This window comes from Myotis davidii, unplaced genomic scaffold, assembly GCF_000327345.1.
Source record: "Myotis davidii unplaced genomic scaffold, ASM32734v1 scaffold290, whole genome shotgun sequence".
Taxonomy (NCBI): Eukaryota; Metazoa; Chordata; class Mammalia; order Chiroptera; family Vespertilionidae; genus Myotis; species Myotis davidii.
In genome coordinates, this window is record NW_006285049.1 from 2,578,521 (window position 1) to 2,599,832 (window position 21,312).

General features: G+C 43.3%; 1 protein-coding gene and 1 long non-coding RNA gene across 5 annotated transcripts in view; one reads left to right on the forward strand and one right to left on the reverse strand.

Annotated features, from left to right (window-relative positions):
- Positions 1-21,312, reverse strand: part of PCED1B (PC-esterase domain containing 1B) — a 135,977-nt gene that overhangs the window by 10,886 nt on the left and 103,779 nt on the right. For 2 of the 4 annotated variants that reach the window (XM_006755513.2, XM_015558608.1), the window contains one exon: positions 10,583-12,180. The exons of 1 other annotated variant lie outside the window; for it this stretch is intronic. In XM_006755513.2, coding sequence (XP_006755576.1) covers positions 10,822-12,180 — 1,359 coding nt within the window. In that variant the 3' untranslated portion in view covers positions 10,583-10,821. Of the gene's footprint in view, positions 1-10,582; positions 12,181-20,211; positions 20,920-21,312 lie in introns of those variants that run through there. One more of the 4 variants, XM_015558609.1, reaches the window with a different exon arrangement.
- Positions 20,964-21,312, forward strand: part of LOC107181794 — an 8,048-nt gene continuing 7,699 nt past the window's right edge. Inside the window, exon 1 of the long non-coding RNA XR_001512503.1 lies at positions 20,964-21,295. This is a non-coding gene — a long non-coding RNA (uncharacterized LOC107181794). The remainder of the gene's footprint in view (positions 21,296-21,312) is intronic.

Sequence of the window (21,312 nt, forward strand, 5' to 3'; positions counted from 1 at the left end):
AGGGGGGAAAAAAAGAGGAATAAATGTTATAATCTGAACAATAAAGATTTAATAAAAAAATTTAAAAAAAGGCAAATTTCCCAGGTTACTACAACATTCCACCATTTAGGAATTACTAAACTCAGTGGTTTCTAAATTTTCTTCCAGCCAAAAATTCCAGGCTGTTCTGATATGATGAACAGGTTAAATTAACAATAAAAAATTTTGCAAGGAGAAAAGGGCATTAAACTTAAGCAATATCCCCTACAACACTTGTTTTCACATTCTATTTACATAAGGAATTGGCCCACCCCCAACAGTTCTGATAGTGAGCATCCTGGGTGGAACCACATACTCTGCCTTTTTAAAAAGTAAATTTTTATTGATTTCAGAGAGGAAGGGAAAGGGAGAGAGATAGAAGCATCAATGATGAGAGGGAATTATTGATCAGCTGCCTCCTGCACACCCCACACTGGAGATTGAGCCCACAATCCCGTGCCCTGACCTGGAATTGAACCATGAGCTCCTGGTTCATAGGTTGATGCTCAACTGCTGGGCCACACTATGTTTTTTTTAACAACAACAAAAAGTGACTCTGATGGAAGTGGTCTCAGGAACAATGCACATCATCTCAGCAAGTGCTTGTAGTTCCCACAGTCCGCCGTGCTGGGTATGGGCCTGTGGCTGGTGCTCTGAAATGTTTGCTAAACAGCTGCACCATCAACCTGCCTGGACACTCCGCTGCCTTGAGCCAGCTCCATGGCTGCAAGCCCATTTCCTTTTGCTCTTTGGTTCCTTTCCTAACTTAGTCCAAACATCCACATTCTCCTTTTTCTCCAATGCCAACCATAATTAAGATCTTAAGTATTAAAATCACACTCAAAGTGGGTTACTAATACCCTGGGAAGTGATTATATGGTGATAGTTAAAACAATAAAATGAATTTGAAATGTATCTTTTAAAAAATTTAATCTTATTTAACATATTTTTTATAGTGCTAGCTATGTGCTAATCACAGTTGTAAGGGCTTTATAAATGTCAACTCAGTTGATGTCCACCATGATAATCCTATCAGGTAGGCATGTGCTATCTTCCTCCTGTTTTACAGATTAAGACCCTAAGCCCCACTGGATTTTATAGCACTGATTTTACTTCATGTTTTGGAGAGCATTATTTTTTTTATTAAAACAAATAATAAGACAGTATAGAGTTGAACATAGAATTTCAGTTAATATTTTAATATGAGGTCTGAAATAAATTTAATTTTTGTGGTAGGCTGCTGCAGGCTGACCTCCTACAGATCTGAATCTGTAGATCTGTAGAGACAGACTCAATGTTTTCCACCATTAGAAGTTTTTCAGTGGAAAATAATGGAGAACATAGTATTAAGGAAGTACTTTGTAAAGCATTCTTAAATTAATTCACCCACTTAGCAACTTCCTTGAATTATATATATAATAAAAGCCTAAGTGATCATTACGGCAGAATGACCAGAACGACCGGTAACTTTGATGCACACTGACCATGAGGGGACAGATGCTCAATGCAGGAGCTGCCCCCTGTGTATCCCCACAGGGGGAGCGCCGCTCAGTCAGAAGCTGGGCTCATGGCTGGCAAGTGCAGCAGCAGTAGCGGGAGCCTCTCCAGCCTCCACAGCAGTGCTAGGGAGCAGCAAGGCAAATGGTAAGGAGCGAGGGGTCCTGGACTGCGAGAAGGATGTCTGACTGCCGGCTTAGGCCCGATCCTATGGGATCCTATGGGATCAGGCCTAAGCCGGCAGACGGATAGCCCCTGAGGGGTCCTGGACTATGAGAGGGTACAGGCCAGGCTGAGGCACCCCTCCCCAGTGCACAAATTTCGTGCACTGGGCCTCTTAGTCTTATATAATATGGTTTATCTAAATTTTATCTCTAGCCATGAGAATTTAATGTATTGCCAATAAACATTTTTTGTTAAGTTAATAAATATTACTTGCCATTAAACTAGCAAGATTAGTATATTATTTGCTAGTAGACATACATACATGAACACCTTCACTTTAATGTGTAATCTTACTGGCCAATTAGGAAAGATACATTCCCAAAATGAAGATGACTTCACAAGCAAAGGAGTGTTTTCCACTTCTAATGTCCGTTCATTAACTGGCTTTTTGGGTTGGTTCTATAGTGTCTTACCCAATCCTTGGACTTTTCCTTCTTCCCATCTGCAAAACCAAGACCAAGACTCCAACCAAAGAGCTTCCATTGATGGGGGGGAAAAAGTTTCTTCTTTACAAAAGAATGTCAGCTAAGAAATTTACAGGGAATGGTAAAATCAGAAAAATCACTAATTTTCATCATTCCAAGAAAGAATCATCAATGGTGCTAAAGCCATTAGGTGAGAGATTGATGCATGTGGGGCCCTGTCTAGAGGACGCTGGATGCTCAAGGCCGTTCTGCGAGTGAGAATCTTAATCAGGGTGTTCAAGGCTAAGATACTATATGCAAGTGGAAGGATGCCCTTCTATAACCCAAATGATTGATGTCACTATTTGGAAAGAAGCCTCTTTTGTCTAAGTAGTATAAAGTTGTTACTGACCAGCTGGCCGTGTGCAACTACTTGGTGAGGCTGCTCCTGTGCAAGGCTGGACTGCTTGGTATGAGGCTGTATTATGGGGAAGATGTACTACTAGCCAGCAGGCTACTGCTGTTGGTACAGAGGCTGCTACTGCTTTGTAGGAAAGACGTATTGTTACCTAGCCAGTGTGTGGCTACCTGCTGTTTGGGACTTTGCTTTGAAGAACTGTTTTGTCTAGTGGCTCCTTGTTAGCAATAGCTACATGGCCACTAGCTCCTATAATAAAGACTCCCTCATATACCCACAACTTCTCATGGGTTCTCCATCTACCACCTAGTGTCCTACAAGGCCCAGCCCCTGGAAGAGGGCCTCAGACCCTACAATTGGTATAGTCGAACAGGATGAAGGGCCTGGGGTTGGAGGAGTAAGTACTCCAACAATGACGCAGTGAGTAGAGAATAAAGGAGGAACTGAGTTCCCAACAGTTAGTACAGTGAGCAGGGTTCGAGGAGGAACTTGCTCTGACAGTGCTGTGAGCAGGATTCAGAAGTATGAGTGGGTTCGAGGAACGAGTGCTCCCACAATGAGGAACTGGAATATTGACATAGTACCAATGCATTACCCACCAGGCACTTACAGGTTGCAAGTGGGAAAACATAACTTTGAAATGCAGGCTTGCAACTGTCACCCTTTACTTGGTGATCAATCTTAGCAAAGAATATTGGGAAACCAGCTGGCATACTTCTTGTTATGGTGCAATGCCTTGCCTGTGACATATTCTACCAAAAATGTTTAACTTGTGCCTAATCAAACCTTTGATTTAACATTCACTTTATAGGAAACACAGGGGATAAAGTACAAGTTAAATGGCATCATGATGAAACCATTAGACAAACTTAGAAAATGAAACATTACACAGGACAAATCTTTACAGTGAGTCAATGTCATGAAAAAAAGAGGGGTGTGTTTTGGGTTCTCTTCTAAATTAAAAAAGATTCAGACATAATAACCAATGCACTGTGTGATTCTTTAGTGGATCCCAATTTGAGATAGCTGCAGAAAAGATTTTGGGACTGAGTATCTTAGTTTCGGCTGCTATAACAAAAATCCCATAAACCGAGTAGCTTATAAACAATAGAAATTTATTTCTCATAGTTCTGGAGGGTGGATATCAAGAGCAGGGTGTTAGCATGGTTGAATTCTGAGGACTCTCTTTTCCTAACTTATTGCACCCTTCCCGTGGGAGAGAGCAGAGAAGCAGGCTCTCTTGTGACTCTTATAAGGGCTCTCATCCCATTCGTGAGGGCCCCACCCTGATGGTACCAATGCTTTACCCACAGGGCACTTACAGGTTGCAATTGGGAAAACATAACTTCAAAATGCAGGCTTGCAACTGTCACCCTTTACTTGGTGATCAATCTTAGCAAAGAATATTGGGAAACCAGCTTGCATTTTTCCTGTTATGGCGCAACGCTTTGCCTGTGACATATTCTGATGACCCTGATGACCTCATCTGACCCTAATTATTTCTCAAAAGCCCACCTCCTAATACCATCAAATTATGGGACAGGGTTTCAACATACAAATTTTGGGAGAGTGGGAATGGGACACAAATATTCAGTCCATAAGAGTGTCATTGTCAGATGATATCAGCAAGTTGTTAGTTTTGTTGATACTTATCTTGTGCTTATGTAAGAAAATGTCCTTATTTCCCACATTTGAAATATTTAGGGATGCCCTAACTGGTTTGGCTCAGTGGATAGAGCGTCGGCCTGTGGACTGAAAGGTCCCAGGTTTGATTTCAGTCAAAGGTATGTACCTTGGTTGCGGGCACATCCCCAGTAGGAGATGTGCAGGAGGCGGCTGATCGATGTTTCTCTCTCATCGATGTTTCTGACTCTCTGTCCCTCTCTCTTCTTCTCTGTAAAAAATCAATAAAATATATTTTTTTAAAAAGAAATATTTAGGGAGAAAATATTATGGATTTGCTTCACTTTAGAAAAAAGATAAAGAAAATATGGCAAAATAAAATGGGTATAAATTAGGTTATGGCTACATGAGTAGAATTACATGATTCTTTCTACATTTTTATTTCTTTGGTGGTTTTCAAAGTGTGACATTTACTGGAAATGCAACTTCTTGGGCCCCACTCTGGACCTACTGAATCAGAAACCCTGGGGGGAGAAAGCAACAATGGTGTTTTAACAAGCCCACCAGGATATTCTGATGTACTCTAGATAAACACGGTAAGTTAGAGAAGAGTGGATGGTAGGGGAGGGGGGAAAATCAATCTGGCAGTGTGATTTAATTACTGAGATGAAATAGAACATTGAAAATTAGTCCATGCTATGGAGAAGTGAGGTTTAGAGGCCAAACTCAGGACGCCAGGTACCAGCTAAGTCTGAGAGGCAGCACTGAGCATGATGGAGGGGCCAGTCCAGAGCCCAGACTGGCTGTCAGACTACAGGCCTGGCTGTGTTTCCTCTTCAGGGAAGGGGCTGGCTCTGCCACAGCAGCTCCTGCTGGTGCTCTTACTCCCTGAAGACAGACATTTCGATAGAGGTTTGTTCCTGCTCCTGACAACCTTGTGGAGTGTTGACAGACGGTGCTGTGTTGATGACTATTCTCCTCCGTTTCAGAATGCTGTTTGCTCTCTACTTCCCATTACCGTGCTCCACTGGGATGGGTCTTGGGATATTCTTTGCCAGGCAGCAAAGAGCTGGGGTGAAATACCTCCCCTCCACACCATGCTCTGCTGCTGGACTGGACCTACCCTAATACTTGTTATCAAGCTGGGCCATCCCAGTTCTTCCCCCCTTTAGAGGAAGAGGGCAAACATTCCTGGTTCATTTCATCCCATTTCGGTTAACTAGCCCATCTCAGGCTTGTCCCAGGCTTACCTACTGAATATTAGCTCATATTTGGGCACAGACTATTATAATGATCCATTTGAGCCCAACTGGCTTGGCTCAGTGGTTGACTTTCAACCTATGAACCAGGAGGTCACGGTTCGATTCCAGGTCAGGGCACATGCCCAGGTTGTGTGTGGACTCAATCACATGCAGGAGGCAGTCCATCAGTGATTCTCTCTCATCATTGATGTTTCTATCTCTCTCTCCCTCTCCCTTCCTCTCTGCAATCAATAAGAATATATTTAAAAAATAAAAAAAAATATAAAATGCTCCATTTTAAAAAAGCTTTATATATAAAATGTTACTAACAAACCTTTTCACTTACCCCAACTATTTTATCTGGCATTCTCTAGAACAATACAGAATGGAGAAAAAGTAGGTTTACAGTTGTGACTGTCCTATATAATAAAAGGGTAATATGCAAATCAATTGAACACCAGAACAACCGGTTGCTGACACGCACTGACAAGCAGGGGGAAGACACTCAACGCAGGGGCTGCCCCCCTGGTGATCAGTGCGCTCCCACAGGCGGAGCGCCACTCAGCCACATACAGGGCTGACGGGTCTGAGCACAGCGGTGGTGATGGGAGCCTTTCCTGCCTCTGTGGCAGTGCTAAGGATGTCTATGGGGAGCAAGCCTAAGCTGTCAGTCAGACACCCCCTGAGGGCTCCCAGACTGCTAAAGGGTGCAGGCTGGACTGAGGGACGCCACCCCCCCCCCGCCTCTCAGTGCATGAATGTTGTGCACTGAGCCTCTAGTATGAAATAAAGTTTATTCTTGTATTATTATTATAAATTATATTATTTTTCATACAAATGACTGTAAAGCTACTTTTCTCCATCCAGCATTTCCCAAAACATGGTTTTAAAAGATGGTGCATATGAAAAAGGTCTATGGTTAAATAAATCTGGGAAATACTAGGTTAAACTCATTTAATCAAATTTATTTTACGCAGAACTTCTCAGAGTCTGTCATCCATTAAAACTCATTGTGAATTCCCACATGGGGCAATTGCAGAATGAATCCTTTTTTTTGGGGGGGGGGGGCGGGGGGATTGGGTCGCTGTAAAAACAGTATATGTTTTTTTGTAGAAAACTTAGAAAGTGTAAAGAGTCAAAATTCCTCCACCCAGAGAAAATGCCCATAGAATGCATGAGTAAAGATTATGATGGCTCAAGGGACATGTTTTACAAAATGTATCTTTAAAGATTAATGGGTCAAGTCTTGTGAAAAAATATATCTACAAATTAAGCATGCAGTCATAGAGGCCTTTCTTAAAGTTCTGGGAATGAAAATATTATTTCTAGAGCTTATTAATACAAACATACAATAGTAAATCCTTTCTCTGACATGAACCTTAATGATCTAAGTTTTCAAAATAACTCACCTTTGCAGAACTCATGAACATAGAGCTGCCAGAGACCGAGCCGCTGCTGTGTACCAACTCCAGAACGTAACGTAAATGTTGCCTCAGAGTCACACAATGCTAGGGCCTGGATGCTAGGGCCAGCTTAGTGGCTGACCAGGGAGAGGGGCCTGGTCCTATGCTCATGGCCGGAAGTGAGATTCCATTTATTTTCAAGTGCCGAGCTTTGCTTTGTTTGTACTTATGGGAAAATATAGTTACAGCTTTAAAGTTTCAGCCTTTGGTATGTAACATCGTTTACCTTATAGGGTATTGTGAGACACATATCCTGCTGGGATAATGTCAACTTAATCATTAATATTACTCTATTTTTTTTCTTTTTCCAGAAAACTTGAAACAAAAGTAGAAAAAGCTTTGAGGATAAAGTCAAGAGAGAAAAGGCCGTATGAACTCTCACTTTAAGTCTTAACAATAGAGCAATCACTTCTCTCATAAACGTTGAATAACTTTGGCTCTTTTTACCAGGCAATAGCTTGATTGCATTGCTAGGTTTCTTGATTTAAAAAGCAAGGTGACAATAGCAAAAATGGACAAAGAAGAAAGCTCTAAAGTGGAAGATAAAGGCCAGAATATGTATGTATGAAATGAAATGCAAGCTGAACTGTTATCAGCCTCTTACTCTCAGTGGGGCTGGGAAGGTCCAGGCATTAACTACCCAGATGACTTAGGTAAAGATATGGGAGAGTCCTATAGACATTTTCTTAAGAAAAGTAATCAAATACAGCTTGATTTTAATACATATTGCCTTCTTACTTGATTACACACTATGAACTAATTATATTTTTGAACATTTAACTGAAGTAAATGTACTTGAACATCTTCTTTGCCAGGCATTGTGCTAACAACCACTGGGAATTCAACAGTGACTTGTAGACCTTACATTCTAGGCGAGAGTAAAAGCATCTACTAAAGCCACTGCTGAGTGGGGTACGCAATACAAAGGAAGTGAAGGATACTATGATAGATTGCAACAGTACTTTTAGATTAAATGATAGAAGGCCTCTTAGGAGATATAGATGGAAGGAGGAAGAATTAGATATTCACAGAACTAGTGGGTAGGAGATGTAGAACATTTCAGGAAAGGGAATAGCAAGTGGAAAGGCCTAAGTTAAGAAAGAGCTTGGCATGTTTTATGAACAGAAAGAAGTTCTGGTGGTTGAAAGCATAAAGAGCAGTGAAGAGACTTTCAGAAGATGGTGTTTGCACAATAATGTGAATGTACTTAATACCACTAAACTGTGTACTTAGAAAAATGGTTATGTGTATTTTACCACAATAACAAATTTTTTTTAAAGAAAAAGGAAAAAAGATGACGATAACATTGCAGAGGCAGGTAGAGCCTGATCATGTAGGACAGAGTAGAACATAGTAAAGATTGTACTCTGGGGTCATGGATTTTGGACTTTTGAGCTCCAGAACTATTAAAGAATCAATGGGTCATTTTCAGGCAAGTTTGTGGTACTTGTTATAGCAGCCATAGGATATTAACTCACCTGGGGAGGAAAAGATTGTCCCTGTTTCCGTCTACCTGCTCTCCTATCCATGTGTGAGAAACAGGATTGCTCAGTGATCGGTGCAATTTAATCTCTAATAAGACTGAACTCAGCAGGGGTGGTGGAGACATATGTAATACTCTGTAATACTTCAAGCAATTAAAAAAAAGAGTGAATTCATCATTGATTCAGTGTCTGATCTTCAAGCTTGTATAACAACTCATTCTCTGTGGTTCATTAGATGTGATCAGGTTAAGGAGGAATAATGCACACTAACTTAATTCCCAAGAAAGATCTAAAAACCACACCACCAGTTTGTTAGTTCATGGAAATATAAACACTATATGCATCCGTTTACTCAGATTAACAGCTAAATGCAGCTTTGTCTTGCTTGGGAAACGTAAAGAACAAAGGCAATGAGCTCATCTTGAAGGCTGATGTTACCAAATTGCGCAGCCTGGTGCACTGATCTCCTGCGTGGATTAGAACATTTAGATTGGTCAAACAGGTCCCCTCTGCTCACTTTGTTGGGACATACTGACTTATAATCACTACCTTTCTAGAGTCCTTGAAGGTCATCGTAATGCTGTTTTGGCAATATTCCTTCAGATGTGCTACAATGACTCTATGTCTGTTTAGTGTCTCCTTTGAAACTTGGGTTGTAGTCTTAGCAGCAACACATTCATACACCACCTCATATTCATTCACTGATTCACTCAAGAAGCATTCAGTACTTACTAAGTGCTGGACATTGCACTAGGATTTGAGATACAGAGATAAGATAAAGGCCTTACTTTCTGGGAATTTTATTCTTTGGTAGATTAAAATCTGCTGTGTACTTCTGTAGATAGCTGAGCTCATCTATTTCTTGTGATTTCATGAACTTCATTTTTGCAGGACACTTCCTGGCCCTCGTTGTCAAATTTAGGAATGGTTCGCCCTAGCCAGTTTTGCTCAGTGGACAGAGCATTGGCCTGCAGACTGAAGGGTCCCAGGTTCGATTCCAGTCAAGGGCACATGCATGGGTTTTGGATTCAATCCCTAGTTGGGGTTCGGCAGGAGGCAGCTGATCAATGATCCTCTTTCATTGATGTTTCTCTCTCCCTTCCTCTCTGCAATCAATCTATAATAATAAAAGCACACTATGCTAATTAGACCGGACATCCTTCCAGGCAACCTTCTGGACAAAGCCGGGGCTGTGAGGGAAGCCCAGGTCCCGGGTGCCAGAGGGAAGTGGTGCCCACAGCCAGGGGAAGGTCCTCCTCCTTCCTCCTCCTCCTCCCTCTCTGAAATCAATAAAAATATATTTAAAAAAAATTTAGGAATGGTCCAATTGAGGACCTATAAGCCAGTCAAAGTCAATAATCGGTATGCTGATTATTGGGACAATACTATTTTGACTAGCTTATCAGGTATTCACATTTCACTAATCTAGTGTAACAAAAGGCCTACCATTTAAACACTCTCCGTGATTAATATTCCTACAAAACAGGAGATGCCATGGCCTTTTGTCAGTTGTCCACTTAACAGTCCCTTCCAACTCATATTTTTATTTAATATAAAATGTCATTGATAGCAACATTTTTCTAATTTTTTCAAGTCCAAAATTCAAGACCATTCAAGAAGTCATAGTCACAAACATGCCATTCACTCTAGTTTACATACATAGTTCATTGCACATCTAATTACTAAACTTCTGATTATAGAGCTATAGGGGGTTTTCTGCCTTGATTTTCATAGACGAACCATGTTTGGTAAACATTCCTTCTTGGTTTGATATAAATCAGTCCTGTAGTTTGAACATTAATATAATTTATACTGGAAACCAGTATAAAGTAGGAAAGGCCAGTAAAGGAGAGATTTCCTATGTGATCTAGAACAATTAACTCACCTTTCTGGCCTCAGTTTCCTTGTTTGTAAATGGTAGTTACATTTTATGTCTTTAGTTCCCCAGTTCTAAAATACAATGATTCTTTAAGAACTCTGGAAAATAGGATCACAAAAAGTTAGTTCATTTATACCCAAATCCATTTCATGGAAACAATCAGGATTATTTAGGCAAATTCACGTTGAGCAGTTTATTAAGATGCCATGACCATTCATTCAGCAGATATCCCCTTTGCTCTTACAAAGCTAATTGTTTAATGGAAGGAAGAGGCACCATTACATATCGACACACACAAAACCCACAACTACTTCTGTGAAACAACTTTTTAATTTCAATTTTCTGTTTACAAAAAGACAAAGAGAACAGGGGGTGGGGAGGCAGGAATAACACGTGGTCACCCCCAGAGCATGGAGGAAGAGGCCATAGCTAACAACAGGTAATAGCAAAGAACCAAAAGAAGTCCAATGTGGCTCAATGGCTTCTGTTAACAAAATGGGTCAGTTTAGGCAGCGGTCAGATGACCTGTCAAGTCCATGTCCATGATGAGGAAAAAGGCACAAGTCAGTCTAATGAGGCCTTGGCTCTGGGTAGCCTTGGGCTTGCTTCCTGTAAAGTTTGGGCACCTGTCTCCAGGACGTATAAGGGCCAGGAGGTAGACTCCGGGGAAAACCCCTATGAACCACAGGGGCCGGCTGCTGATAATAGGGCGTGGGGAAGGGGGCCCTTGGCGGCTGGGGATCAAACACAAAGTCATTTCCTACGTCAAATCCTGTCTGGGGAGAATGGAAATTGCTGAAGAAGAACTGACCAGACTGGAAAGGTTGGTCTGAGGAAAAGTAGGTATCTTGGGGACAGAGCAAGACCTGGGGGTGCATGGCCGGGTGACAGGGAACGGGAAGAGGCGGTGAGGGCAGGAGTGGGGACAGGGGTGGGCGGGGAGCTGGGAGTGGCAGCAGGGGGCTGTGCCTGGGAAGAGGCAACGATGCGGGTGGGGGTAAGGCCCTTAGGTTTCTGCTGCTCTGGGACTGCCCTTCAAGTCTCTGTTTAGATCGGCCCCTTGCAGGGTCACACTTGATCCACTGGCCCACTGGTGGGCGGTGAGGCAGCTCCACACCCCAAGCGTCGGCCACATGGGCCAGCAGCAGCTGCGAGAGGCGGCGGTGCGCGTGATGGTTCCAATGTACCCCGTCTCCGTGCCGGTGCATCTCCGCGTGGCGGAAGTGGAAATGCAAGTCCAACACATCTAAATTGTGGTTCTTCGCCTCGACATAGCTGTAGAAGTTGGCTTCGATCACCTTTTTAATCCGGGCGGAGGAAACGGCCGGCTGCTCTTTCGGGAGGAAGCCCCCCGTGACCTTCCTGCCCAGGGGCATGGCCGTGTTCCACACCAGGAGGCATGACTTCGGCAGCACCTGGCCCAGGTGCCGGAACAGGTTCTCCAGGTTCGCCCGGTAGCTGCTAAAGCAGTCCTGCCCATACCTGGAGATGTCCCAGAGACAGGAGTTCATGATGACCAGGTCCGGCGTGTGCTCGTGGGACCGCAGCTCTTCCAACACGGCCCGGACGTACTCATTGTACACGCGTGTGAGGAAGTAGAAGCGCACCAGGTGGTGGCCGGTGCAGAACTCGCGGACCTCGCGGTAGTCGGTGCTGTTGGTCATGATGTCCTTCTTGCCTCCCTCCACCAGCTTGTCCTGCTCGAAGCTCAGCTCCCCCTTGACCTTGAGCTGGTCGAAAGTGAGCAGGCAATCCTTCTGCAGCAGGAGCACCAGGTCCTTGTACACGGACCTCTGGATGGAGTCTCCCAGGATGACGACGAACTTGTTGTGGAGCAGCTGCTGCACTTCAGAGGACTGCAGCTGGGCCATGATGCGCAGGTCCAGTGGCCCAGCTCCTTTCTTGCACGCAGGTGGGTCTGCAGAGAGCTAGGACAGAAGGAGAGAGCAGCTGGGAGGAACCCACCTTGGGCAGGCCCTCTGTGTGGGTAGGACTGGGGCCAGGAATGAAGTCTTGGCCTGGGAAACCCACAGGGTGGAACTCCACCACCTTAAGGCTGGGACTCCACCACCTTAAGGCTGGGACTCCACCACCTTAAGGCTGGGAGCCTGGAGCCAGAAGCCCTGCTGGGTCTGGCTGAGGCTTGGGACTTGACCTCTGAACTGCCTGTGGCTGTTTAAAGGCCCTGGTTCCACCTAGCCAGCAGGGGCCAACTCGCCCCGCCCTCCCCGCTGCTAGAGGTGCAAACTGCCACTGGGAAGGCAGCCCAGATGTCTGACAACTGGAGAATGGATGGGCAAACCGCAGCGGCTAAATAATGAGTGTGAGTAAGCAAGGACATGGAGAATGTGTGCGATATGTTGAGGAATTTACAGACCACGTGTGCCCCACATCACTGAAACTGTAGGAAACAGATAGGCATAGATAACATTGAAAGAAAGTATGCAAAACATTTTAAATAATAGGATTACAGAGGAATTGCCTTCCCCCTTTTGAAAACATACTTTATATAATCGGATATTACTTTTAGTGACTTAAAAAGAATTCAATGGAATGCAACAGAAAATAAGAGTACATGTGCCAGTAGGTCTTGTACAAAAGAGATAACATTGGAAAGAATGTTTCCGCTGCAATATCCTTTGCTTTCCATTTGAAGATCGAATATGCCACTCCCGAACATGACACTACGTCATAAGGATGATTTTGAGCTGAAGGCAACAAGAATCAGCAGACACAAGAGTTCTCTGCACTCACCTTATCTGCCTGAAAGCAGAGTATAAATTCCCCTTTGAGGAAGGTGCCCCTCCCCCACCCAGAGAGAAGGGCGAAGAATGAAGGCCGAGTGTGGTTTCTCCATATATTTCCTAGTGTCAGAAATATGCCTCTGATTTATCTTCATAGAAAAGGAACAGCATGTGGCCAGGTGGCTGCTGCTCAATTTCCCCGGAGCAAACAGGATATGGGGGTGGGGAGAGAGGAGGAGAGCTGTACACGTGGCTGATAGCATGCGTCCTAGAGGCGACTAGAGAAGGCCCTAACCTATTTTTTAAAGATAACCCAATGGGAGACGGCAATCCCTAGGCGACCCATTAGGAAATAGGTGATCAAATAGTCCTCAGCCAACGAGGAACTGGAGGAGGGTCCAAATAAATAGGCGATGGTCCATGCCCTACATGTGATCCTGTAAAATGGGCGCCTGGTCTTGAGAGTGTTATTAAAAATCTCATCTTACCATGCTTCTGTTTCCTAGTCCATCACTTGAAATTTGGACAGGTGAGCCATTTCTCACACTAGTCACTTCTCCACAGTCATTATCCCCTGAAGCCCAAGCCCTTTTTCCTTGGTTAAAATGGTCTATAAGCCCTGAATATAACTGCTTCTTTGAGTTTCACTTCTTTTCTATGAACTCTGGTGCACATAAATATTAATAAAAACTGTGTGCCTTTTCTCCTGCTTACCTGTCTTTTGTTAGCTTAATCACAGGGCCCCGGAAATTCAACCTCAGAGGCAGAGGAAGTTTTTCCTCCCCAGCACGGTGAATAAAATGTTAAAAGTTGTGAAATTCATCTTCAGAACTTTGGATGAAGTTTATTTCAAGCTACCATTTACAACCATATCTACTAATGAATAAAAGGTAGAAACACAGATCAATACTATTAACAACTCTCAGGTGGGGAGGGAGATGCACCCAGTGCATCACCCGCTCACACAGAACCTGTTAAAACCCACCGTAGGTGGTATCTGTAGGCTTTTATGCATCAGTAAACATTTTAATAGGTGTGGGTGGATAGGTATTACTAAATGGCACATTCGGTTTTTAAAACCTATACTATTCGTGGTTTTAAATGGGTACAAGTACAAAAATAAAACCACGAAAATGGGTAGAACATAAGAGTTGCCCTAAGAGCGTGGTCGGCAAACTGCGGCTCTCGAGCCACATGCAGCTCTTTGGCCCCTTGAGTGTGGCTCTTCCTAAGCCTTAGGAGTGCCCTAATTAAGTTAATAACAATGTACCTACCTATATAGTTTAAGTTTAAAAAATTTGGCTCTCAAAAAAATTTTCAATCGTTGTGTTGATATTTGGCTTTGTTGACTAATGAGTTTGCCGACCACGGCCCTGGGGGATGGAACATCAGCCCCAGCCATTCGAGTTCTCTTCCCAAGGTTGGCAGATCTGATAACCTAGTCTGTCTCCTTCAGTGCTATTTTGCTTGTATGGTCTAATGCAGTGGTTCTCAACCTTCCTAATGCCGCGACCCTTTAATACAGTTCCTTATGTGGTGGTGACCGCCAACCATAAAATTATTTTTGTTGCTACTTCATAACTAATTTTGCTACTGTTATCAATCGTAATGTAAATATCTGATATGCAGGATGTATTTTCATTGTTACAAATTGAACATAATTAAAGCATAGTGATTAATCACAAAAACAATATGTAATTATATATGTGTTTTCCGATGGTCTTAGGCGACCCCTGTGAAAGGGTTGTTCGACCCCCAAAGGGGTCACGACCCACAGGTTGAGAACCGCTAGACTCTAATGGATTCTTTCTCAGGATGTGAAGAGCCTTAGACTTGGACTCACAGATGTGAGTCGAATCCACTACTTTAAAAAGCAGTGGGACATCGTGTAGTGGTGAAGAGCACTGTTTTTGAAGCCAAGCTCTCTAGGTTTCAATCCCAACTCTTCTATTTGCTGGCTCTAACCTTAGGCAAGTTACTTAGCCCTTTTCTGCCTTAATTTTCCCAGTTTTTAGTACCCACTTCATAGATCTGACGTGAGGATTAAACGTAGTGTTTAGAACAATGCCTGACAAGTAGTAAACATCGATAAGAGTTACTATTATTACTGAGAAAGTTTCAGAACACCAGGTTAACCATCTGTAAAAAGGGGATTATAGTTTTTCAGCTGCATGTCTAGCAGGGTTCTGTAAAGGTCAAATGAGAAGATGCAAGTAAAAGATTTTGAATAAAACAAAATTAAGGGATGTTAAGTACTTTACAAATGTTATCCTATTTATAAGATAATCCTTAGTAGTCACCTTTTATAGGGAAGGATATTGATGTGATGTGACGTGATGGAGCAAAGACTTAATGCCACCAACTCCCAAATCTGTCTCAGTAGGAGACCTCCTTTTGATCAGAACCCCCTGCAGGTCAGTCCGAATGCTAAAGCTTGGCTCATATCAGGGAGATGAGATAGGAGAAGGGTCTTTTGATGTGGCTCCATGCATAGGCAGGCAACCATTTACTCTGCCAGCTCAGGAGAGATAGTCCATGTGTACTTAGCTGTGTGTGTGTTGGGGGAGGGCAAGGGGAGTGAGGGTGGAAGTCGGGTAGAGAGTGTAAATAAGGCCAGAGTTGCTCAGTGGTTGAGCATCGACCTATGAACCAGGAGGTCAAGGTTCAATCCCGGTCAGGGCACATGCCCAGGTTGTGGGCTTGATCCCCAGTGTGGGGCATGCAGGAGACAGCCGATCAATAATTTTCTTTCATCATTGATGTTTCTATCGCTCTCTCCCTTCCTCTCTGGAATCAATAAAAATATATATATTTTAAAAATGTATATTTTTCTCATCCCATACCATAATCTCGAACAAGAGACATGCAAAAATTAAAAGATCTGGATTTTAGAAAACCAAAGCAAAATTCTACAGACTCCTGGGCTGCTCTGTATCCTGAGCAGGAAACTTACCCACCCAGATGCTGCTCCAAGGGCTCAGAGCCAAAAACCAGGCAGAAATGCCCATCTAAGAATGTATTGTTCTTCTGCAGTGGAACATGCAGATAGAAGGGGAGGGGAAATGACTGGGAAGAAGCATTCCAGTTAGAAGCCAAAACTAAAAGGAAATTCATGAAATTCTTGATAAAGAGTGTCACAACTGGAACAGGATTAACAAATCAGACACCCGCGGGACTACTGTTGTGGGGAAGAATCCTTTCAGCTAAGAAGCCAAACATTAAAAACAAAACCCATCAAAAAAGGAGGGGGGACATCTGAGGGGAAGGGGTGAAGTAGAGAATAATTTGGAGACCTAAATCCTCTCTCTCATCTTAAAAACAGTTGGTTACTTCCATTTTCAAAGCTCTACTTATAAAACTGAAACAAAAAATGGATTTGAAAACAGATCAATGGTCTTTTAGCCCAGGCTTCTTGCTTCAAATTTGCTAAACTCATTAATTACTTTCGGTACCTATGTTATAGAGTGCCTCATGCATTCATTCATTCACTCAATAAGGATCACTGACAACCAGATATTGTGCTAGGTGGAAGGAGTAGGTATAAAAATGCAGTCTCTTCACTCAAGAGGAGTGGTGTGAAAATGGACATGTAAACATGTCAAAGAAGGGGCTAGTAGCTAAAATTGATGCACGCAAACGAAGCACCAAAACCTGTAGGAACGGTCAAGGGGGAGAGGGAAGGTATACCGACGATCATTGCAATCTGGGATTCCAATTGGAATGAAAACCAGTTTTTGAAGAGTTTCATGGTAATTCCTCAAGTCATAATTACAAGCAGTGCCATGATTTTCTGTTTTCAAAGTAAAATCTGGCTTTTGGATAAGGCTCTAACAGAAAAATGCATTAATAGTGGCTGCTAACCCCAGCCGGCTTGGCTCAGTGGATAGGGCGTCAGTCTGCGGACTGAGGGGTCCCGGGTCGGTTCCGGCCAAGGGCGCATGCCTGGGTTGCGGGCTCGGTCCGAAGTGTGGGGCATGCAGTAGGCAGCCGATCGATGATTCTCTCTCGTCATTCTTGTTTCTATCTCTCTCTCTCTTTCTCCCTTCCTCTCTGAAATCAATAAAGAAATATATTTTTTTTAAAAATAGTGGCTGCTACTGTAATAAATTACTTTCAAGTATCTTGCTTAGATTTCTGGGATAATTAATTTTTTAATTGCTTCATACGCCATGGCTTGTAAATTATTGACTATTGCTTTATAACTATTACAAACCAAACACATAGCATTTGTTTTCCATTAATCAATGGGTTGTAGAAATTAGGCTAATTTTTTTCTTTTCTTATTGATCTTTATTACAGGAAGAGTGACATTTAATAGGGCAGTAGCTTCAGAGACCCTGCAGCGAAGTCTTAAATCACAGAGGTAATCACCAACAATTAGGATGTTGTTTCAATTGGTTAGTTGTAGGAAGTACTTGTAACTAGTTTAGAGGTTTCTTGCATAGGACTAACCATCTTAATGAAGTATTATACTGGGAATATAAAGAGTTCATTTCCTTCCAACTGCATTTTTGGTGATCAAATCAATACTTTGAACTCTCCAAGATTCCCTTAAATTGTACAGACTAGAAGACACAAATAAGAAAATAATTATTTTTCATTAACTTAACTCTACAACTTAGCTATGTCTTGGCATTTGCTCAGCTTTCTAAGTGGAATTTAAACTTGTCAAATTTATGACATTAAATTGCATGTCATATTGCAATAGTAATAATTTTCTAGCTTATAAGTTTGTAATTTTAGGGTGAACTCTTAGAGTGACATATTAAGGGCGAGACTTTACCACTTAGGTAACCCCCTCGCTGTGTGTGTGTGACATAGATAAGACTTACCCTGCGTGATACCCCTGAGGATGCGTGTGTAACTGATACCCACCTTGTACTTTGATTAACACCCATGCAGTGACACACATATAAAGTTTTCAGAAGAAAAAAGTAGCGAACAATTCAAACTGCTCTTTGGGAAAGCTTAATGAATGGCCTGTGGGTTTGGGGTTGATTTGGGGCAGGTCAGCTAAAATTCACTCCTCTATATAACCTGAAAATGGGGGAAATAATTCAGGCCTACTATTTTAAAAAGTGGTTTTAGGAGCAAATTTTTAAAAATACATAAAAGTACTGAGAGATACCATGTTAAATAATGCAACAGAAAAACTTTCCAAAAGCCATTGGAAAGACAGATTTCAATCCTCTACCCTCAATAACCTCATCTCTAAAACAGGCTTCAATTCTTCAGCCCATTAAGTAATTCAGCAAAAATCTGGAGAACACCTGTGTCTATCTGTGGTTGCCACAGTTGTCATTCTGCAAATCTGACCCACACCTCCCACAACTATCATGGTTCCTCTATCCCACCGCTAAGTTACCCAGTCCTACCCCAGCATAGGGCCCATATTTCTATCTTGGCTACTCAGTCGGTCCTCAAGCACATCTAAAATTTCAGATATAGCCCTGCCAGTGTGGCTCAGTGGTTGAGGTTCAACCTATGAACCAGGAGGTCATCGGTCCATTCCCCATTGGGTTTCGGGCTTGATCCCCAGTGGGGGCCATGCAGGAAGCAGCCAATCAATGATTCTCTCATCATTGATGTTTCTATCACTTCCTTTCCCTTCCTCTCTGAAATCAATAAAAATATACCTAAAATATCAGATATATATATGACATAAATGGACAACTGAAACTGCAGCAGTGATCTTCAAACTGGGCTGCATGTAACCACAAGTGTTTCTTGTAGAGGTAGGAATCATGGACATATTCAATTTGTATCCCCCTATCAGTCTACAGTTTTAAATTTTTAACCGTTTTGCAATAAAAAAAAATCAACAAAAGAATTTTATACACTTTAAGAGTCTAAAAATCCTTAAGGCAATATATCGCCACAGTAATAGTCTAATACAAAAGTTTCGCCTAGGCTAGGTAGCTCAGTGTGTCGTCCTGATACACCAAGGCTGCAGGTCTGATCCCATCAGGGCACATACAAGAATCAACCAATGAATGCATAAATAAGTGAAACAACAACTCACTGTCGCTCTTTCTCTCTCTCACTCAAATCAATCTATAATTTTTTAAAATGTCCTATGGACTATAGAAATAAATGCAGGAGGCATCCTTTATGAATGAAGTGGGTTCATAAGACACCTCGTATGCAAGTAACTTCTCCTATAAAAACAAAAGATAAAACTATGCCTCCTTGAATCAAATAGCCCCATTAAGCCGAAACCGGTTTGGCTCAGTGGATGGAGCGTTGGCCTGTGGACTGGAGGGTCCCGGGTTCAGTTCCGGGCAAGGGCGTGTGCCTGGGTTGCGGGCACATCCCCAGTGGGGGATGTGCAGGAGGCGGCTGATCGATGTTTCTCTCTCATCGACGTTTCTGGCTATCTCTCTCCCTTCCTCTCTGTAAAAAATCAATAAAATATATATTTTTTAAAAAATAGCCCTATTAAAAAAAAACTTCTAACAAAAGGATTTCTTCCTTAAAATGAAAAAATCAAATCAACTCACATAAACAACATGATATCGGTCCTGTACTGCTTATGACAAAGGTCCACATTATGGTCTAAACCAGCGATTCTCAACCTGTGGGTCGCGACCCCTTCGGGGGTCGAACGACCCTTTCACAGGGGTCACCTAAGACCATCGGAAAACATATATAATTACATATTGTTTTTGTGATTAATCACTATGCTTTAATTATGTTCAATTTGTAACAATGAAATTGGGGGTCACCACCATATGAGGAACTGTATTAAAGGGTCACGGCATTAGGAAGGTTGAGAACCACTGGTCTAAACCATTAAGGAAACTACATTTGCTAACTTCCTTCCTCTGACTCGGTAACATAAATGTTAGAGAATAGGCAATGAATGCCCTGGCTTTCGCTTCCAGGAAACACTGGAGTCAGGCCTGAACTCCGGCCCTGGACAGCTGTGTGCTCTTTGGTTGGCTGCCCTACATTCTGAGCCAGTGTTCGTTGGCATCAAACAGGAGTATTATCACCAACCTCACTGACAAATAGTGAAGATGAAAAGCGGTCACGGCAATGTCTATCAGGGGCCTAAGGACAGGCCCTGCCGCGCATTCAACGCCGTGAAACCTCGGCCCCAGGAACCGCTCCCGGCTGGGACTCGAGAGAGGAAACCCGAGTCTACAGACAGCAAGCACCTCACTTTGTTCCCTCCCCCAGACCGCCCTCCCTCCCGCAGAGGCAGAGGGGTACCTCCTCAGACGCAGCGGGAACCCTCGCTCAGGTGGCCGGCCTCAGGCCTCCTCGGGCACTGCTCCAGATGTCCCCGGCGAGGGGGTAATTATGCATTCCACTCCTTCAGGCTCCTCAGCCTGGCTCCGGCCGGCAGCATTAGATACATTCCAGTATCTTTCTTCAAGAAAGAAAGGAAACTTCTTGGACTCCACCTCCAGGACAGTCCTATCTTTGGCCTCCCCTTCAAGGTCACTTCTTACTTAAAAGGGCTGCCTCCTGGGTCCTCACCTCCCACTCACTCTTTTTTTTTTTTTAACTTTAATTTGGCTTCCAAGTCCATCAAACCAAAGAGATGTTTGTCAGTAAGTCACCATTGATTTCCTTGTTGCTCCTTTCAATGGCCATTTCTTGGTCCTTGTCGAATCCGCAGCATTCACAGCTCCAGGGGCTGGACCACCGGCGATCACTGCCCTCAGAAAAACTGCTGGAGAGTCTGCCACCCTCCTCTCCTCGCTCACCTTCCCGGATCCTCTGTGAGTTCTCTTTCTCCAGCAATTCCCCAAACGTTGGTCTTTCTCAAGGCCCAGTGTTCGACTTCTTCCTTCTTTTCATCAGCATTCTTTCCCGCGGTAAATTCACCCACTTTCCTAGCACCCATCCATAAGGTGGCCACACGTCCCAGTTGGCTCCAAACGGCTCTGGTTTAGCCTAGTTTTCCCAGCATAATAGATACCGTCCCCCCACCCCTCCACCTCACATCCCAGTTTAGATGCAAACAAAATATGTGGTCCTCTTATCTATTACCATTCGTATGCAGATGGCTCCGACTGGAGGCCATAAAGCAGTGCGGCTGAGGGGGTGGGCCCTGCAGCCAGCCCCCGGGGTTTCTATCGGCTCCACTAGTCACCAGCCCCTGGGCCCCTGGGCGGGTTCAGCACTTCAGATTCCTCCTCCACAACATGGGAACTACCCTAGGGATTTCTCAAGAGGTGAGGGTTAAATGCACAGATCTAAAATCATCAGCATGAGGTCTGCCACGTTTTTAAGTGTTCAATAAATTTAGCTAGCCAGGACATGTCTCCTGAGTTCCAGACATAACCAGGTAAGTGCAATAAAGTT